The sequence below is a fragment of the Phocoena phocoena genome, chromosome 1, assembly GCF_963924675.1.
Source record: "Phocoena phocoena chromosome 1, mPhoPho1.1, whole genome shotgun sequence".
NCBI classification, from domain to species: domain Eukaryota; kingdom Metazoa; phylum Chordata; class Mammalia; order Artiodactyla; family Phocoenidae; genus Phocoena; species Phocoena phocoena.
In genome coordinates, this window is record NC_089219.1 from 142973067 (window position 1) to 142993966 (window position 20900).

The 20900-nt window shown below is 39.5% G+C and overlaps 1 protein-coding gene across 3 annotated transcripts in view; it reads right to left on the bottom strand.

The window, feature by feature from the left end:
- Positions 1-6084: 6084 nt before the first annotated feature.
- Positions 6085-20900, bottom strand: part of KCNK2 (potassium two pore domain channel subfamily K member 2) — a 225151-nt gene continuing 210335 nt past the window's right edge. For 2 of the 3 annotated variants that reach the window (XM_065876668.1, XM_065876676.1), the window contains one exon: positions 6085-6418. In XM_065876668.1, coding sequence (XP_065732740.1) covers positions 6101-6418 — 318 coding nt within the window. In that variant the 3' untranslated portion in view covers positions 6085-6100. The remainder of the gene's footprint in view (positions 6419-20900) is intronic. The other variant, XM_065876659.1, reaches the window with a different exon arrangement.

Consider the following 20900-nt stretch of genomic DNA (forward strand, 5'->3'; position numbering starts at 1 on the left):
TCTGGCTCCAGGCCAAAATGCTATGTGTGCTCTTTCAGCCCCCAGCATAGGCAGTTCCATGGTTTTGTCTGGCAGGTGTCGTGGAAGCTGCCCTTCCCATAGCACTGTAAGCACTGTAATCTCTCAGGTTCAGGCACCTCTTATTCAGAGGCCTCCTTACTGGGGCCTCAACGGAGATACTTTTCTCCACTCTGACTCAGTAACTCTCCACTGCTAGCCCCTCTCCCTTCCCTTCTGCCTCAGCCTTCCAGGACCATGAACAGGCAAGAGCCTTTTTGTTCAGGGCTCCTCTGCACCGAGACATTCCCTCCATCTGTGCTGCATGTCCATGCCCTGCCATCTCCTAGAAAGCAGACATTTAATTGGCTTAGTGTTTCTAGTGATTGGCACATTAAAAGCCCTTGAAAAATGCTGACTTGGTAAACCATGAACAGAGTAATATTTTCTTTGCACATACAAAGTAATCACTGAAGAGATTCATACACTTGGGTAATCGGTTTGCATATATCTAGACCGTGGCCATATTAAACTTTCTCAGTGCATGCATAAACTCTTAATTGTTGCACCTGAGAAACAAAATGGGTTAGATAGATATCCTAATAGTATCTGATGCTATCTTTCCATCTCTAAAATACTTGGGTAATGATAAAATTTGAATCTGCACCAGATACTACCACTTACTAATGCTCGTTTAGAATTTTTAATAAAACTCCGAAAACATAGTCTAATATCAATAACATTTAAAAGTCTAAAATGTTTTTTAAACAAAATAGGTAGTATGATAAAAATTGTCTACACACTACTCTTTCTTAATTGTATAGTGTAGAAAGAGATACCATCTACGAAAGTCAGGCATCAATGGGATAAAAACTAATGTTTACTCTATGAGTTGATTTCAAAATTATACCATGTAAGTGACTAATACTCTCAGTTGGATACAGTTCAAGATGTACCCAATAATGGATTTCTTCCCAGACTGCTTATAAATTTAAGCATGAAAAAGCTGAATTTTATTTGGCAAGGATAATGTGCATTTAGCTTTCTACTAATAAAAGGCACCCATTTCCTAGTATTAGCAAATATGATTTACACTTAATTTCTAAACAGATTTTCAGGATTAAATTATAATTGAAAAGCCTTTGATAGTATCTATTGGAAGCCAAAATTTGAAAGTGAAAATAATGAAACCCTTGTTTAGAACAAGAGTGTATAATGACAAACTGCAAGTCTCCTTAGTTGAAGAATTGGTTTTGATTTTTTTATATACAGTGAGTAACTAGTACCAGCCTGTCAGTTAATATGAGAAATATTTGTGTCCCATTTACTACTAAGCCAGTAGAAGAGGACAGATAAATGTTTGCAGAGCTGAGAAAATGTTTATACTTCAGATGGTTACAATACTTCAGATGGTTACAATAGTTAAGTCCTTGTTTTTATCTCCATTCAGTTATTCATCATGTATTTTTTGAGCACCTACTATACGTACTTTGCTAGTAGTTGGAAATAAAAGTACTTTAGTGAGCGAAAACAAATGAGTTAGATTCTAGTGGGAAAGATAGATAATCAAGAGGAATAGTGATGAATCTAATCATAAACAGGGAAATAAACAGGGTTTTATAGAGTGTATTATAAAGTGACCTGAATTGGAGTCAGGGAAAGCTTATCAGAGAAAGTGATACTTACGCTGAGTTATGAAGAATGAGGAGGATTTTGTTAGGTGAAAAAAAGTTGAGGAGGAAAAAGAGAGCAAGCATTCTAGGCATAACTTCATGGGAAAAGACAGATCCACTGGGGCTGGGATACAGAGAGGTAGAGAGTGATACAGTATGAGCTCAGAGAGGATGGTATAAGGGAGGCTAAAAGAAGGCCCATTTGAAGGATTCTGGTCTTATTCCTAAAGAAATGAAGGACAATTAGTGGATTTGAACTGGACAGTAACACAATCAGATTTGCATATGAAAAAGACCACTCTTTCATCTGGAGCAGAGAATGAAACAAAAGCAGTTAATAGAAGGGGGAGCTATGGCGGTGGCTTGGATAAAGGTTATGGCTTTGTATAAACTCAAGACACATTCAGGGTGCAAGTCAATATGTCTTGGTGATAGGTGGGTATGGGGGAAGGAGAGACGATGACATCAAAGATGACTTGCCCAACCAAATGGACGGTGATGCCATTTGCTGAAATAAGTGACACCTAAGGAGGCCCAGGTCTGGGGAAAGACAATGAGAGTCTTAGTTATGCTGAGGTGCCTTTGAGAAATGGAGATATCCAACTGGAGTTAGCTAGATGAAGATGGAGCTCAGAGAGAAATCCAATCTGAGAGGGCAAAAGAAAAACAATAAAGACCAGGCAGTGAGTCTTTGGTGAATGTACAGAAGTACTTTGGAAAAGAATGACAGATAAAAAGAAAACAAAATAGCTGTAAACTGAGACGAGCATAACACAGTGAACATATTTTATAATGCTAATCCTAGGAAAATAACAAATGTTTTTATGAATATTAGAAATAGTAAAAACTGGGGCTTAGTGAACAAACGGTGTTGAGTCAAACAAAAGAGCAGAGTCAAAAGTCCTGGTTATTGGAACGAATCCCTGCCTTTTAGGAAGGGGTAGCTGAGATCTGGGAGGGGAAGTACCATGTGTGAAACAAAAGCTGTATAATCCTTTGAGGTGGGGTGGGATGAAGGAGGCCCGTGGAGTTATGAAGATTCCCCCTTATTAAGATAGCCACAGTAAGTTACTGCCAAAAGTTTCTACCAAAAGTAACCAGGTTACTCCATACCATCTCAGAACCAACAGATGAGCATGTGCAAGACCAGCAAGTTTCTCTGGAAAAGAACATTTAAGTAAAGTCATGCTGAAGCAAAAATCATATATTAATTTTAATGCAGTTACGAGTATTCAAATAGACAGCTTTTACTTTACACAAAAGCAAATTTATACTCACACTTTGATAAGGAATGCAAACCACAAATAAGTTATGATTTTACTAGAACAGCAAACATTTTTCTTTAAAGGAAAACAAAAATAGTCCTAGGCATAAATAGCTATCTCAAGTCTTCAGAACGTCTATTTTTTTCTGGTGTTCAATGTAAAATTTCTCTTAGTCTGAACTTCTGGCCTTCAGAATCAATGAATTCTACAGATTGTTTTATACAAAGTGAGGTGGGATTTAGTCCTCCTTTTATGTCATATGTTCCTTAGAATTTGAGAAAAAGACCAAGCCTTACACCCTTCTCTCATTTTTTTTGACGGCCAAGACAAATTATTCAATTCCTTCTTGGCTTTAGAAGTTTCACTTTTTCCTGTATTGCAAGAGTGAAATATTATTGAAAAAAAAGGCAGTGTCACATGAACTATGGCAGCAAAGTACATAGATTTATGTAATCAATTAATAGAACTCCAAAACAGTCATTTTAAATTTACTAGTTGTAAGGTGGATAGAAAGCCTTGTCTAGAACCCATGTCTGAGATTCCAGATCAGACAGGTTCCTGATCCTTGCTGGGTTTGGTACTTTTTATTTTCCCAAATATCCTTCAGGGCAAAACTACTCATTCTTAAAACTGGGCCATTGAAAAAATAAACTCAAAAACTATGTCAAAACCTTTGTTAATATTCTCTCCACAAGAAGTAAACAAAATGAAACTTGAAAAACTAAAATTGATATAATACACACACGTCTCCTTAGATTTTCCCCAATCTTAAGGATAATGCTGGGGATCAGTTTTAGGATATTTACTGAGTATCAAGGTGCCTGGAATGAATAAATAAATTTATGTAAGACACTGACAAGGTATGTAGTCCAAATATTTGGGGTATGAGGTTTAGAAGATTAATTGTAGACTTCAACACTGCCAGGATATTTGACTTTTCCTACAAAAAACATTCAGGTGCCCATGTTCGGCATTCCAATTACTTCAGTGTCAAGACAAGGATTTAAGATATTGATATAATTTAATAGAAACCATCTTGAATTTATATGCTCTTTAAAATATCATATTTTAAAAGTGAAATATCAGGGTTTTACTTTTGATTAACAGCCACCAAGAAGAACATCTGCATGTATTTAACAAGGGTAGTAATACTGCATCAAAAATATTTCTTGAATACTGTGAACAAAGGAGCCACAAAAACTCAGCATGAAAAGTGGAGTTCTGCACAGCCAGAATCAGATCTAAATCCTCAGCAGCAAGCAGGAGACTCAGAAAATGCCAACTTTAATTACAAACTTTATTTGTCAATACAATTCACAGTTTATACATGGTGCATTCCACCATATGAACTTTCAGAACAGTTATTGAGGAAGTGGGTGTAGCTTTCCTTCTAAAAGAAGAGCCTTTCTAAAATTTTGGTTAGAATTTTTTAAGTTTATAAAAGTACCTTCAACAAGTTAACTGAATATTTACATTTCTAGCTTAAATTTAAACTTTGGAAAATAAGCATCTATTTTTTTTTTTTTAAGATCCTGGGTTTATTTTTTAAGACCCTAATCTGAATGCCACTTATTCAGATACACCCCTGACCCCCAAGAATAAAAGTAATGTTTTGCAATTATATTTAGGGAAATCATTTTCTTTCTGCATTTTACAAATTATATTTACAATGTACAGCAGATCTGTGTATGAAAATAAAAGAAAGAGTAGCAATTTACTAGGTGCCTTTACTGAATTTCTTCTGAATCTTGAAAACATCCAAAGAGTTGCAAGATATAAAATTAAACTAAAGAGGATTAACAGCCTTTTCTATCTTTAAAAAAAAAACTCTCAAGATTTAAATTGTGCTATAACAGCTTTTGCTCTAATGTCAGAGATGAATTATGCCTGCAATCTGCATTTTTCCATGTGCAAAATCACAGTGATCCCAGTTTCAACTCTGCTCTCACACTCAGCCACAACTCCAGAGGTACACCCACAGAAGGTTAGGACTGTGCCCAACTCTGCCTCCTACCTTCCCTCCCCTCATCTGGCAAAAGTTACCCAAGGAAAGAAAATCATATGAGCTTTTCATACATCAAAAAGCGAATAGATGCTGGCAGTACAATGTTTATTAGCAAATGCTTGTAACACATTGTTTTACTATCTTCTTTTCATCCAAATGGCAATTCACACCAACTGTCTAAATTTGCCTTCAAGAATATCCATTTTCATAGTTTTGTCAGATCATTTATGTGTATATATATATATGGCTTTCCTTCTTCCACCGTTAAAAGATGTATATATAGTTAGTCAAAAATGATAAATTTTAAATACTGCCAGGAAAAAAGGGACTGATTGAGAGCAGTCAGTTTTACTGGCCTGGTAATCATTACACTGTATATATGTACCATTGGTACCTGAGTCAAATAAATACTCAGAGGGGCCGTCTTTGCACCTCATTTCTCTGCAGTGCCTTTAACGCTAGGGTTTCTGAGTGTTGCTTCAATGTCCATCTAATTTGGCATCTATTCCTTCTTCGGGCATCATCACTCCGGTCATTTTACACACTGTTTCCAGCAAGGTATGGTATTCAAACAGGAGTTGTGGGGTAAAGGACTGCGGAGTTGAGCCTAGGGGTGGGGCGGGGAAGGAGAAACCACACATTAGCTAGAGAGGTTCTGTTTCTTCGTAAGATAAGGCACTGACAGAAAATTTCTTAGGTAAAAGGCTGCATAAGAATTTCTTGCCATTTACAAAAAGAAATGTTGTCATCCATAAGTGGTCCATAATCTAGGCTCAGTTAGGTAGACCCTGAAAAGTTAAGGACTGATCCCTCAAAGCTACATTATTACCGGAAACAATTATAATTCATTCTGAGGCCTTTTGGCACATTTGGAAAAGAGAGAGGAAAACAGTCTGGGCACAAAAAGGCATCAGACATTGCTTGTTTTATTCCACTGGTCAAAGAAAGTGGACCATTCAACAAGAATCATCGAAAAGATAGTGCTGGCTCAGAATTCAAATTCTCTTGATGGTAGATGACCATGATAGGTGTATCTATTTTTTTTTTTTTTTTCCTTTTTGGATCTCATGCACAATTTAAAAAACGCTACCAACAACAGTCAAAAAGAGCATATAGAAGTCCTCACCTATGGCTATGCCTAGGGCTCTTCAAAGAGAGGGCTATTTAATGTTCTCAATAACAGCAATTTCCTCGCCTGCACAGTGTGGCGTCAATCCGTTCAAATAGATACTTTCAGTTTTCAGTAAGGGAGGCAAGACATCCCTCTCGCTGGCGAGGTGGTTCACCGACAGGGTCCTCCTACAGGGAGTCAGCTCCTGGTTGTGGTTTCCAGCCAGTTCTGCGGAGAGCTTCCGCTTTATGGAGGTGGCACGCTGGAACTTGTCGTAAATCTCCACACTCAGCCGCCTCCTGGTTTCCTTGAATTCGGCCGTGACGTTGGCTGTCCACTCAGCAGCATGGGCTCTGAACTCTCCCACCTGGAACATGCACGCAGAGAAATGACAGAGACACCAACACAGTCAATGTTTTGTGTGCTTTACCTTCTGATCACTGTATTTGGGGGTTTTGAAAAGAACATTGTAGACTTTTGTAATAGGAGAGGTCTTACAATTGAGGTACTTAGGCAAGTTGTGAGGAAGAAGCTTCCATTTTATATAGATATGACTCTATAAATGAATCTGTGAGCTTAAACTCTATTAACCAAATTATATTAGAGGTACTAGATGCCCTTGTTTTGGGAAACAAATCCTGTCATTGAAACTTCTGATCAAAAAGGCAATCTCTCACTTTTTAAAGCTCTGTTTCTTTTTTATTCTGTAATTTAGAGAAGTATTTGAATGTAGAGAAGGCAATAAGACATAGGAGAAGCAGCAAGACAGAGTAAAAGAGCCTGGAGTGTGAACCCAGGTGACCTGGTTGGTTCTCATAGCAGCGATGCTGTTTGCTCAGGATATAAACAGAGATTTTAGAGAGCAGAAATGGTGTGTGCAAGAACTTTGACTCCAGCCCCACACTGGTCATTTAGGAATCCTCTATTTACTAAATAAGCAATAAAATACTTTGTTTCTGATTCCAGGGAAAGCAAATAAACAAGGCCTGGCAAGTTCATTTTGAGGCCCATTTGGAGAATGATTAAGTCCAAGGAATAGTTTCTCAATGAATGTTTGTGGAATTAGTGAAGTTAACCTGTCTGAGCTGCCATTTCCTCAGCTGTGGAACAGGCATCTCCACAGCACACAGCTAGCAGGATGGCTGGGTAATACACTTCAACTGCAAGAGCCTATCACTGCATAGTTATCATTGTGGCCTTTGTTTGAGGTTGAAGAAAAAGACATTGCCGAGTGGCATGTTTTCTTTGACCTCTTTAAAATTATATCTGCACTTTAGTGACCTAAAACAGAATAATGACCCATCCCATGGGAAACTTTATAATCTTTTTCTTAACCAACTAGAATTTAATAATCTAGGATCTCTCTTAGAATAATCTCCTAACGTGGAACAACTCCCCCGTTCCCTATTGCTAGCACTTCTGCTCTTGGATTAGGGAGCTCCACAGAACTCAATTTTTAAGTGAAATGGGCTCCTTTTTACCTGGCAAGCAAATAACTACTGCTTTGTTTTGTTTTATTTTACCTCTGTCGCTTTTTGTTTAAAATTTTGATGTGATCAGAAACTGATGGTTTCTGCTATAGTCTGAACGTTGGTGTCTCCTGGAAATTCATATGTTGAAATACTAACTGCAAGGGTGATTATATTAGGAGGTGGGGCCTTAGAGAGGTGCTTAAGTCATGAAGCGAAGCCTTCATGAATGAGATCAGCACTCTTACAAAAGAGGTTCCGGAGAGATCCCTCACCCCTTCCACCATGTGAGGACACAGTAAGAAGGCTCTCTACAAACCAGGAAGAGTCCTCACTCCGTCATGTTGGCACTGTGATCTTGAATCTCTAGAACTGTGAGAAATCAATGCTGTTTATAAGATCCCCAGTGTGTGGTATTTTGTTATAGCAGCTTGATCAAAGTTGGGTTCTAAATATTTATACTGAAAATCTGATTTATAAGAGAGCATATGTATGTACGTCTACTTCAACATGATGTATACGTGCACTCGGATGGTCATAGATATGTTTGTGTGTATGTGTGTGTACGAAAACTGTTCAAATATCCTTAGGTGGCACATGGCAGACCAACTCTTCCTCATCCATCCATAATCACATACGTGCACACATTTGATGATCTACTTTTATTTTATAAAGGTCTTTTATTTCCCACTTGTATTGACCTAGCAAGAAATAATTGCTTGTTTTCTGGGTCTGGTTCTGAAAAAAGCAAACTAGAAAAATGAGAACTTTGTGGCATGCGTAACTGGCAAGATCAAGCATTCCTTAATCACTGAGGCAACTTAAAGGGAACTTGCAGGGAGAGAAGTGCTAAATTTATAGTGATTCAGCCTGAAGATTCTTACTGTTCCCATAAGGGACCGTGTATGACTGTACTTAGCTCTAAAAGCAATTATTGAATTTTTAATTCTGCTTTGGGGGGACTCTCTGGTTAGAAAAGTATAGGCAGTATCAGTCAGTGGTAAAAAATGCTGAATCACTCCAAATGCACTTATAAATAAACCCTCCAACTGTTGATATTCTTTTTCTATATACCTAGCTGTCTTTTTGATTAGACTAAGCATTCTTGAGTTCGGAGTCTATACTACATGCATTGGTGTATATAAAACATCTAGTGTCTGGAATAGAGAAGGCACTGAGTAGAAACATGATGAATTGCATTGAATTAATAAGTAAATACTATCAAGAAAGTTACAAAATAATATTTTAACAAAATAATATTTTAACATAAACAGTTAAGAGATTCAGTTGTTTCTCTACCAGTTTCAATTTAATTTTAAAGACGGAAAATTGCAGCCTGCTTAAAGATGGTGCAGAAACACAAAGAGAAAACCTGATTAATATGGTCTTGAACAATACAGTTAATCATTGTCCAACATGTTATTAAATTCTTCTAGTTTACAGTACAGATAGTCCTGAGCAGTGTGAAATTTGCTATTTTATTTATTTATTCTTTGTGGTACGCGGGCCTCTCTCACTGTTGTGGCCTCTCCCGTTGCAGAGCACAGGCTCCGCGGCAATGGCTCGTGGGCCCAGCCGCTCCGCGGCATGTGGGATCTTCCCGGACCGGGGCACGAACCCGTGTCCCCTGCATCGGCAGGCGGACTCTCAACCACTGCGCCACCAAGGAAGCCCTGAAATTTGCTATTTAAAATAAAACAGTAGGAGATCTTCAAGATGGCAGAGGAGTAAGATGTAGAGATCATCTTCCTCCCCACAATACATCAGAAATACATCTACATGTGGAACAACTCCTACAGAACACTGACTGAACGCTGGCAGAAGACCCCAGACTTCCCAAAAGGCAAGAAACTCCCCGCGTACCTTGCTAGGGCAAAAGAAAAATGAAAAAACAGAGAAAAAAGAATAGGGATGGGACCTGCACCTCTGGGAGGGAGCTGTGAAGGAGGGAAAGTTTCCACACACTAGGAAGCCCCTTCACTGGCGGAGACGGGGGGCGGAGGGGGAGCTTCAGAACCACGGAGGAGAGCGCACAGAGGATGGGTGCCGACCAGCACTCACCAGCCCAAGAGGCTTGTCTGCTCACCCACTAGGGTGGGTGGGGGCTGGAAGCTGAGGCTCAGGCTTCGGAGGTCGGATCGCAGGGAGAGGACTGGGGCTGGCTGCATGAACACAGCCTGAAGGGGGCTAATGCGCCACAGCTAGCCGGGAGGGAGTCCAGGAAAAAGTCTGGACATGCCTAAGAGGCAAGAGACCATTGTTTCGAGGTGCACGAGGAGATGGGATTCAGAGCACCGCCTAAACGAGCTCCAGAGATGGGCATGAGCCGCAGCTATCCGTGCAGACACCAGAGACAGGCATGGGACGCTACGGCTGCTGCTGCAGCCACCAAGAAGCCTGTGTGCAAGCACAGGTAACTATCCATACCTCCCCTCCCGGGAGCCTGTGCAACCCACCATTGCCAGGGTCCCCTGATCGAGAGACAACTTCCCTGGAAGAACACACAGTGCGCCTCAGGCTGTTGCAATGTCACACCGGCCACTGCAGGCTCACCCCACATTACGTACCCCTCCCTCCCCCCTAGCCTGAGTGAGCCAGAGCCCCCTAATCAGCTGCTGCTTTAACCCCATCCTGTCTGAGTGAAGAACAGATGCCCTCACGTGACCTACATGCAGAGGCGGGGCCAATCCAAAGCTGAAACACAGGAGCTGTGAGAACAAAGAGGAGAAAGGGAAATTTCTCCCAGCAGCCTCAGGAGCAGCAGATTAAATCTGCACAATCAGGGCTTCCCTGGTGGCACAGTGGTTGAGAGTCCGCCTGCCGATGCAGGGGACACCGGTTCGTGCCCCAGTCTGGGAAGATTCCACATGCCACGGAGCGGCTGGGCCCGTGAGCCATGGCCGCTGAGCCTGCGCGTCTGGAGCCTGTGCTCCACAACGGGAGAGGCCACAACAGTGAGAGGCCCGCGTACTGCAAAAAAAAAAAAAAAAAATCTGCACAATCAAATTGATGTTCCCTGCATCACTGGAATACCTGAATAGACAACAAATTATTCCAAAACTGAGACGGTGGACTTTGGGAGCACTGTACTTCTGAGCCATGTGGCTGACAGGGTCTTGGTACTCCAGCAGGTGTCAGGCCTGTGCCACTGAGGTGGGAGAGCCAAGTTCAGGACATTGGTCCACCAGAGACATCCCGGCTCCACATAATATCAAATGGCGAAAGCTCTCCCACAGATCTCCATCTCAACACTAAGACCCAGCTCCACTCAACAACCAGCAAGCTACAGTGCTGGACACCCTATGCCAAACAACAGCAAGACAGGAACACAAAACCACCCATTAGCAGAGAAGCTGCCTCAAATCGAAATAAGGTCACAGGCATCCCAAAACACACCACTGGACGCAGTCCTGCCCACCAGAAAGACAAGATCCAGCCTCATCCACCAGAACACAGGCACCAGTCCCCTCCACCAGGAAGCCTACACAACGGACAAAACCAACCTTAGGCACTGAGGGCAGACACCATAAACAACAGGAACTATCAACCAGCAGCCTGCGAAAGGAGACCCCGAACACAGTAAGTTAACCAAAATGAGAAGACAGAGAAGCACACAGCAGATGAAGGAGCAAGATAAAAACCCACCAGACCTAACAAATGAAGAGGAAATGGGCAGTCTACCTGAAAATGCAGAACAATGATAGTAAATATGATCCAAAATCTTGGAAATAGAATGGAGAAAATACAAGAAACATTTAAAGAACTAAAGAGCAAACAATGATGAATAACACAATAAATGAAATTTAACATTCTCTAGAAGGAATCAATAGCAGAATAACGGAGGCAGAAGAACGGATAAGTGACCTGGAAGATAAAATAGTGGAAATAGGGCTTCCCTGGTGGCACAGTGGTTGAGAATCTGCCTGCCAATGCAGGGGACACGGGTTCGAGCCCTGGTCTGGGAAGATCCCACATACCGCGGAGCAACTGGGCCCGTGAGCCACAACTACTGAGCCTGTGCGTCTGGAGCTTGTGCTCTGCAACAAGAGAGGCCGTGATACTGAGAGGCCCGCACCTGCTTACCGCAACTAGAGAAAGCCCTTGCACAGAAACAAAAGACCCAACACAGCCAAAATAGTGGAAATAACTACGGCAGAGCAGAATAAAGAAAAAAGAATGAAAAGAATTCAGAACAGCACAGAGACCTCTGGGACAACATTAAATGCACTAACATTCAAAGTATAGGGGTGCCAGAAGAAGAAGACAAAAAGAAAGGGACTGAGAAGAGATTATAGTTGAAAAATTCCATAATATGGGAAAGGGAGATAATCAACTCCAGGAAGCACAGAGAGTCCCATACAGGATAAATGCAAGGAGAAATCGCCAAGACAAATATTAATCAAACTATCAAAAATTAAATATAAAGGAAAAATACTAAAATCAGCAAGGGAAAAGAAAATAACATACAAGGGAACCCCCATAAGGTTAACAGCTGATCCTTCAGCAGAAACACTGCAAGCCAGAAGAGAGTGGCAGGACATATTTAAAGTGATGAAAGGGAAAAACCTACAACCAAGATTACTCAACCCAGCAAGGATCTCATTTGGATTCAACAGAGAAAACATTTACAGGGGCTTCCCTGGTGGCGCAGTGGTGGAGAGTCCGCCTGCCGATGCAGGGGACACGGGTTCGTGCCCCGGTCCGGGAGGATCCCACATGCCGCGGAGCGGCTGGGCCCGTGAGTCATGGCCCCTGAGCCTGCGCGTCCAGAGCCTGCGCGTCCAGAGCCTGCACGTCCGGAGCCTGTGCTCCGCAACGGGAGAGGCCACAACAGTGAGAGGCCCACATACCGCAAAAAAAAAAAAAAAAAAAAAAAAAAAACATTTACAGAAAAGCAAAAGCTAAGAGAATTCAGCACCACCAAACAAGCTTTACAGCAAATGCTAAAGGAACTTCTCTAGGCATGAAACACAAGAGAAGGAAAAGACCTACAATAACAAACCCCAAACGATTAAGAAAATGATAATAAGAACATACATATCAATAATTACCTTAAATATAAATGGATTAAATGCTCCCACCAAAAGACAATAGACTGGCTGAATGGATACAAAAACACGACCCATACATATGCTGTGTACATGAGACCCACTTCAGACCTAGGGACACATACAGACTGAAAGTGAGGGGATGGAAAAAGATATTCCATGCAAGTGGAAATCAAGAGAAAATGGGAGTAGCAATTCTCATATCAGACAAAATAGACTTTAAAACAAAGAATATTACAAGAGACAAAGAAGGACACTACATAATGATCAAGGGATCAATCCAAGAAGAAGATATAACAATTGTAGATATTTATGCACCCAACATAGGAACACCTCAATACATAAGGCAAATACTAACAGCCATAAAAGGGGAAATCGACAGTAACACAATCATAGTACAGGACTTCAACACCCCACTTTAACCAATGGACAGATCATCCAAAATGAAAATAAATAAGGAAACACAAGCTTTAAATGATACATTAAACAAAATGGACTTAATTGATATTTATACGACATTCCGTCCAAAAACAACAGAATACACTTTCTTCTCAAGTGCTCATGGAACATTCTCCAGGATAGATCATATCTTGGGTCACAAATCAAGCCTTGGTAAATTTAAGAAAATTTAAATCGTATCAAGTATCTTTGCCGACCACAACGCTATGAGACTAGATATCAATTACAGGAAAAAAATCTGTAAAAAATACAAACACATGGAGGCTAAACAACAAACTACTACAAAGCCAAGAGATCACTGAAGATATCCGAGAGGAAATAAAAAAATACCTAGAAACAAATGACAAAACAGGACGACCCAAAATCTATGGGACGCAGCAAAAGCAGTTCTAAAAGGGAAGTTTATAGCAAAACAATCCTACCTCAAGACAGAAGAAACATCTCAAACAACCTAACCTTACATCTAAAGCAATCAGAGAAAGAAGAACAAAAAACCCCCAAAGTTAGCAGAAGGAAAAAAATCATAAAGATCAGATCAGAAATAAATGGGAAAAAAAATGAAGGAAACAACAGCAAAGGTCAATAAAACTAAAAGCTGGTTCTCTGAGAAAATAAACAAAATTGAAAAACCATTAGCCAGACTCATCAAGAAAAAAAGGGAGAAGACTCACATCAATAGAATTAGAAATGAAAAAGGAGAAGTAACAACAGACACTGCAGAAATACAAAGGATCATGAGAGATTACTACAAGCAACTCTATGCCAATAAAATGGACAACCTGGAAGAAATGGACACATTCTTAGAAAAGCACAACCTTCCAAGACTGAACCAGGAAGAAACAGAAAATATAAACAGACCAATCACAAGCACTGAAATTGAGACTGTGATTAAAAATCTTCCAACAAACAAAAGACCACAACCAGATGGCTTAACAGGTGAATTCTATCAAACATTTAGAGAACAGCTAATACCTATCCTTCTCAAACTCTTCCAAAATATAGCAGAGGGAGGATCATTCCCAAACTCATTCTACGAGGCCACCATCACCCTGATACCAAAACCAGCCAAGATGTCACAAAGAAAGAAAACTACACGCCAATATCACTGATGAACATAGATGCAAAAATCCTCAACAAAATACTAGCAAACAGAATCCAACAGCACATTAAAAGGATCATACACCATGATCAAGTGGGGTTTATCCCAGAAGTGCAAGGATTCTTCAATATACGCAAATCAATCAATTAACAAATGAAGGAGAAAAACCATATGATCATCTCAATAGATGGAGAAAAAGCTTTCAACAAAATTCAATACCCATTTATGATAAAAACCCTCCAGAAAGTTCGCATAGAGGGAACTTACCTCAACATAATAAAGGCCATATATGACAAACCCACAGCCAACTTCATTCTCAATGGTGAAAAACTGAAACCATTTCCTCTAAGATCAGGAACAAGACAAGGTTGTCCACTCTCATCACTAATATTTAACACAGTTTTGGAAGTTTTAGCCATAGCAATCAGAGAAGAAAAAGAAATAAAAGGAATACAAATCGGAAAAGAAGTAGTAAAGCTGTCACTGTTTGCAGATAACATGATACTATACATAGAGAACCCTAAAGATGCTACCAGAAAACTACCAGAGCTAATCAATGAATTTGGTAAAGTAGCAGGATACAAAATTAATGCACAGAAATCTCTCACATTCCTATATACTAATGATGAAAAATCTGAAAGAGAAATTAAGGAAACACTCCCATTTACCGTTGCAACAGAAAGAATAAAATACCTTGGAATAAACCTACCTAAGGAGACAAAAGATTTGTATGCAGAAAACTATAAGACACTGATGAAAGAAATTAAAGATGACACAAATAGATTGAGAAATATACCATGTTCTTGGGTTGGAAGAATCAACATTGTGAAAATGACTGTACTACCCAAAGCTATCTACAGATTCAATGCAATCCCTATCAACTACCACTGGCATTTTTCACAGAACTAGAAAAAATATTTCACAGTTTGTATGGAAACACAAAAGACCCTGAATAGCCATAGCAATCTTGAGAATGAAAAATGGAGCTGGAGGAATCAGGCTCCCTGATTTCAGACTCTACTACAAAGCTACAGTAATCAAGATAGTATGGTACTGGCACAAAAACAGAAATATAGATCAATGGAACAGGATAGAAAGCCCAGAGATATACCCACACACATATGGTCACCTTATTTTTGATAAAGGAGGCAAGAATATACAATGGAGAAAAGACAGCCTCTTCAATAAGTACCACTGTGAAAACTGGACGGCTACATGTAAAAGAATGAAAGTAGAACACTCCCTAACACCATACACAAAAATAAACTCAAAATGGATTAAAGACCTACATGTAAGGGCAGACAGTATAAAACTCTTAGAGGAAAACACAGGCAGAATACTCTATGACATAAATCACAGGAAGATCTTTTTGACTCACCTCCTAGAAAAATGGAAATAAAAACAAAAAACAAATGGGACCTAATGAAACTTAAAAGCTTTTGCACAGCAAAGGAAACCATAAACAAGACCAAAAGACAACCCTCAGAGTGGGAGAAAATATTTGCAAACGAAGCAAGTGACAAAGGATTAATCTCCAAAATTTACAAGCAGTTAGTGCAGGTCAATATCAAAAAGACAAATAACCCAATCCAAAAATGGGCAGAAGACCTAAACAGACATTTCTCCAAAGAAGACATACAGATTGCCAACAAACACATGAAAGGACACTCAACATCCCTAATCATTAGAGAAATGCAAATCAAAACTCTAATGAGGTATCACCTCACACCAGTCATAATGGCCATCACCAAAAAATCTACAAACAAAAAATGCTGGTGAGGGTGTAGAGAAAAGGGAACCCTCTTGCACTGTTGTTGGGAATGTAAATTGATACAGCCATTATGGAGAACAGTATGGAGGTTCCTTTAAAAACTAAAAATAGAACTACCATATGACCCAGCAATCCCACTACTGGGCATTATACCCTGAGAAAACTATAATTCATAAAGAGTCATGTACCATAATGTTCATTGCAGCTCTATTTACCATAGCCAGGACATGGAAGCAACCTAAGTGTCTGTCGACAGATGAATGGATAAAGGAGATGTGGCACATATATACGATGGAATATTACTCAGCCATAAAAAGAAATGAAACTCAGTTATGTGTAATGAGATGGATCAACCTACAGTCTGTTATACAGAGTGAACTAAACCGGAATATAGACGCAGATGTAGAGAATGGACTTTAGGACACGGGGAGTGAGAAGGGTAAGCTGGGACGAAGTGACGGAGTGGCATGGACATATTTACACTACCAAATGTAAAACAGGTTGCTAGTGGGAATTAGCCGCATAGCACAGGGAGATCCCCTTGTTACTTTGCGACCACCTAGAGGGGTGGGATAGGGAGGGTGGGAGGGAGACAAGAGGGAGGAGATATGGGGGATATATGTATATGTATAGCTGATTAACTTTGTTATAAAGCAGAAACTAACACACCATTGTAAAGCAATTATACTCCAATAAAGATGTTTAAAAAATGAAATAAAATAAAACAGTAATTATTGATGAAAACTAAACATTTCTTTTATTCCCACCTTACTAGTGATCTTATTAAAGAGGAATTAATCTGTTACATTTGAGAATTCATAATTTTCTAAGTGTAAAAAGAACAAATACTAATATACTGTTTTCTATGATGAGCTTATCTTAGTAGTAAGGTTAATATTATAAAGGGAACAGCTAAGAATCTACATTTTTGTTTAAATAAATGTCTTTGAAAAGTGTAAGAATCAACAACTATATTCAATTTCCTCCCACATACAAGTGTGTAGTGAGAAATAATCACTTCCTTAAAGGACATCCATCTGAGCAAGCCGCTCAATCATGCCTGAAGTCTGGAGGCACTGTCTGAACTTATGGACCTAAAATTAGGTCTATTATTTTTTTAATTGATTTTTATTGGGTATAGTTGATTTACAATGTTGTGTTAGTTTCTGCTGTACAGCAAAGTGAATCAGTTATACATATATCCACTCTTTTTTAGATTCTTTTCCCATATAGGTCATTACAAAGTATTGAGTAGAGTTCCCTGTGCTACACAGTAGGTTCTTATTAGTTATCTGTTTTATATATCGTAGTGTGTATACGTCAATCCCAAACTCCCAATTTATTCCTCCCCCCCTTCCCCCTTAGTAAGCATAAGTTTGTTTTCTACATCTGTGACTCTATTTCTGTTTTGTAAATAAGTTCATTTGTACCATTTCTTTAAGATTCCACATATAAGTGAAATCATATGATATTTGTCTTTCTCTGTTGTTGACTTACTTCATTCAGTATGACAATCTCTAGGTCCATCCATGTTTCTGCAAATGGCATTATTTCATTCTTTTTTATGGCTGAGTAATATTCCATTGAATATATGTACTACATCTTCTTTATCCATTCCTCTGTTGATGGACATTTAGGTTGCTTCCATGTCTTGGCTACTGTAAATAGTGCTGCAGTGAACACTGGGGTCATGTATTTTTTCGAATTATGGTTTTCTCCAGATATATGCCCAGGAGTGGGATTGCTGGATCATATGGTAGCTCTATTTTTAGTTTTTCAAGGAACCTCCATACTGTTCTCCATAGTGGATGCACCAATTTACATTCCCACCAACAGTGTAGGAGAGTTCCCTTTTATCCACACCCTCTCCAGCATTTATTGTTTGTAGATTTTTTGATGATGGCTATTCTTACTGGTGTGAGGTGATACCTCATTGTAGTTTTGATTTGCCTTTCTCTAATAATTAGTGAAGTTGAACCTCTTTTCATGTCCTTTTTAGGTATCTGTATATCTTCTTTGGAGAAATGTTTCTTTAGCTCTTCTGCCCATTTTTGATTGTGTTGTTTGCTTTTTTGATATTGAGCGCATGAGCTGTTTGTATATTTTGGAGATCAACCACTTGTTGAGTTGCTTCCATGAGCTTTGCTTTGGTTACCAAACTTTTACCTCCAGTAAGGCCACTGACCTTCATAGGATCTGCCTCCCTTTTTCTTTGGTAATGGTCTTCTCATATTTCTATCTTAAAAATATTTTCTTATTACATGTGGTGTGTGTGTGTGTGTATATATATATATATATATATATATACACACACACATATACATATATACACACATGTGTACATGTATATATACATATATACAATGGAATATTACTCAGCCATAAAAATGAACTAAATAATGCTATTTTCAGCAATATGAATGGACCTAGAGGTTATCATGCTAAGTAAGCCAAAGACAAATATCATATGATATCGCTTAAGTGAAATCTTAAAAAATGATACAAATGAACTTATTTACAAAACAGAAATAGACCCACAGACATAGAAAACAAGAAGGTGGGAAGGATAAATTAGGAGTTTGAGATTAACAGATACACACTACTATATATGAAATAGATAACCAACAAGGACTTATTATATAGCACAGGGAATTATACTCAATATTTTATAATAAACTATAAAAGAAAAGAATCTGAAAAAGAATATATATATGTATGTACAACTGGATCACTTTGCTGTACACCTGAAACTAACACAACATTGTAAATCAACTATACTTCAATAATAAAATCTTCTTATTGTTAATAATAGACTTTGCTTACCCAAGATTCTAATGTTAATACATTTATTTGCTAATTTTCTATCTTCTCCAATTAGGATGTAAGTTCTATGAATATCCTCAGCACCTAGACAGTACCTGGTACGTAGCTGACTTCTAAGAAATACCTGTGAAATGAATGAATATATCCCCCCAAATTCAAGTTCTCTGTAATCTCACATCTCAATGATAACAATGAGACACAGTGTAGCACACATACTGCCACTTGTTTTTCTTCTCTGTGCTAACCTTACTTTATTCCTCTTCCATTTTGATGATCATTAATATTTTTGCAAAAGTGGTCTTATATTAACCACATTGTTTTGCAAATGGCTTTTTTCCCCACTTAACCAATTTTAGTCATTTTTCCCATTTAGTACTCATTATACTACCTCATAGTTTCTACCAGCTGCCTAGCACTCGACAGGATGATGGATGTGGCATGCCCCTACTGATGAATATGGATTTGGTTTTTGTTCGTTTTCGCTACGGAAAATAATACTTCAGTGAACATTCTTATAACCATACCTTTGCTGATGTGTTCAAGTATTACTAGAAGTGGAAACACCGGGTCAAAAGACATGTATATTTTCAGATTTTGAGGACACTGTGAAATTTCCATCTAATCCCTACTGTTTTCAGACTCTGGGTTCCCAGTCACCCCACTATTTCCTCTTTCTGCACACTTAGGTGACCTCTGTCTTTCACAGCAAAAAGCACTAGATCATGGCACCTGCACAGAAAATTCTTTAGAAATTTTAATCCTCTCTATTGCGATTTGAAATTTAACTGGTCATGATAAATTGAAGTAAGAATGAAAACCTTCCTTAGACTTGAGCTGATTTTTCTCCAGACACAGGTTTCACAAAGTCACCATGATCTCTCAGGTTGCACTAATGACACACACACAGCGTTCTGTAGAGCCAGGTGTTTCCACAAATTAGTGATTCCTGCAAATTAGGAAAAGGCTAAATGCAAGGAAAGCTCAGATTTGTCTTAATCCATAACTCTTCACTTTCTTATCTTTAATTGCACTAAATCTCTGGCAGAGGCTGGTAGAATACCACTTAGGGGGACACTTTTTTTTTCTAATTTCTCTGGAGTTTCCAAGGGTGGAAAGACAATCTCAGGAGGTCATAGGGCTGCAGCTGAAAATGTCAGAAAACAGAGGGAAGAGGGGTTAGCAGGAGGTGGGAAGAAGCCTCCAGTTCCAGCTCTGTCACTTACCTGTGTGCCTACAGGCGAGCAATTTAACCTTTTTTGAGTTTCAGATTCCTTATCTATAAAATAAGGTCATAATAATCTATTTCACAGAAGAAACAAGTATTGTGTGTGTGCATGTGTGTGTACATGTGTGGGGGTCTGTGTTCTTATAAAGGACTACACAATTAGTAATTATGATGATGAGGCTGGTGATGATGATATGGCTTGCCAAAGGTACTTAAAGAGCTTACAGGAGAATACCAGATACAGAATAAATGATATAAAATTGAAAAAATGGGACACTCCTCCCTAGAATATAACTCACAGGTTCTAGGCACCAAGTGGCAGCATTGCCTGAGGTCTCTGAAATTCTCACCAGAAGTGCTACAGATTGCCTAAACTCAGAGTTCTGGAGATCTTTAAAGCATGAGGTGTTTTGAGAATGCTGAAGACATACATTAAAAATACAGCTGAAGGGACGAGGGTAAGATGGCAGAAGAGTAAGATGCGGAGATCACCTTCCTCCCCACAGGTACACCAGAAATACATCTACACGTGGAACAACTCCTACAGAACACCTACTGAAAGCTGGCAGAAGACCTCAGACCTCCCAAAAGGCAAGAAACTCCACACGTACCTGGGTAGGACAAAAGAAAAAAGAAAAAACAGAGACAAAAGGATAGGGATGGGACCTGCAGCAGTGGGAGGGAGCTGTGAAGGAAGAAAGGTTTCCACACACTAGGAAGCCCCTTCGCGGGCGGAGACTGCAGGTGGTGGAGTGGGGGGAGCTTCGGAGCCGCGGAGGAGAGCACAGCAACAGGAGTCGGTGCCGACCGGCACTCACCAGCCCTAGAGACTTGTCTGCTCACTCGCCGGGGCGGGCGGGGCTGCAAGCTGAGGCCCCGGCTTCGATCAGAGAGCAGGGAGAGGACTGGGGTTGGCTGCGTGAACACAGCCTGAAGGGGTTAGTGCACCACAGCT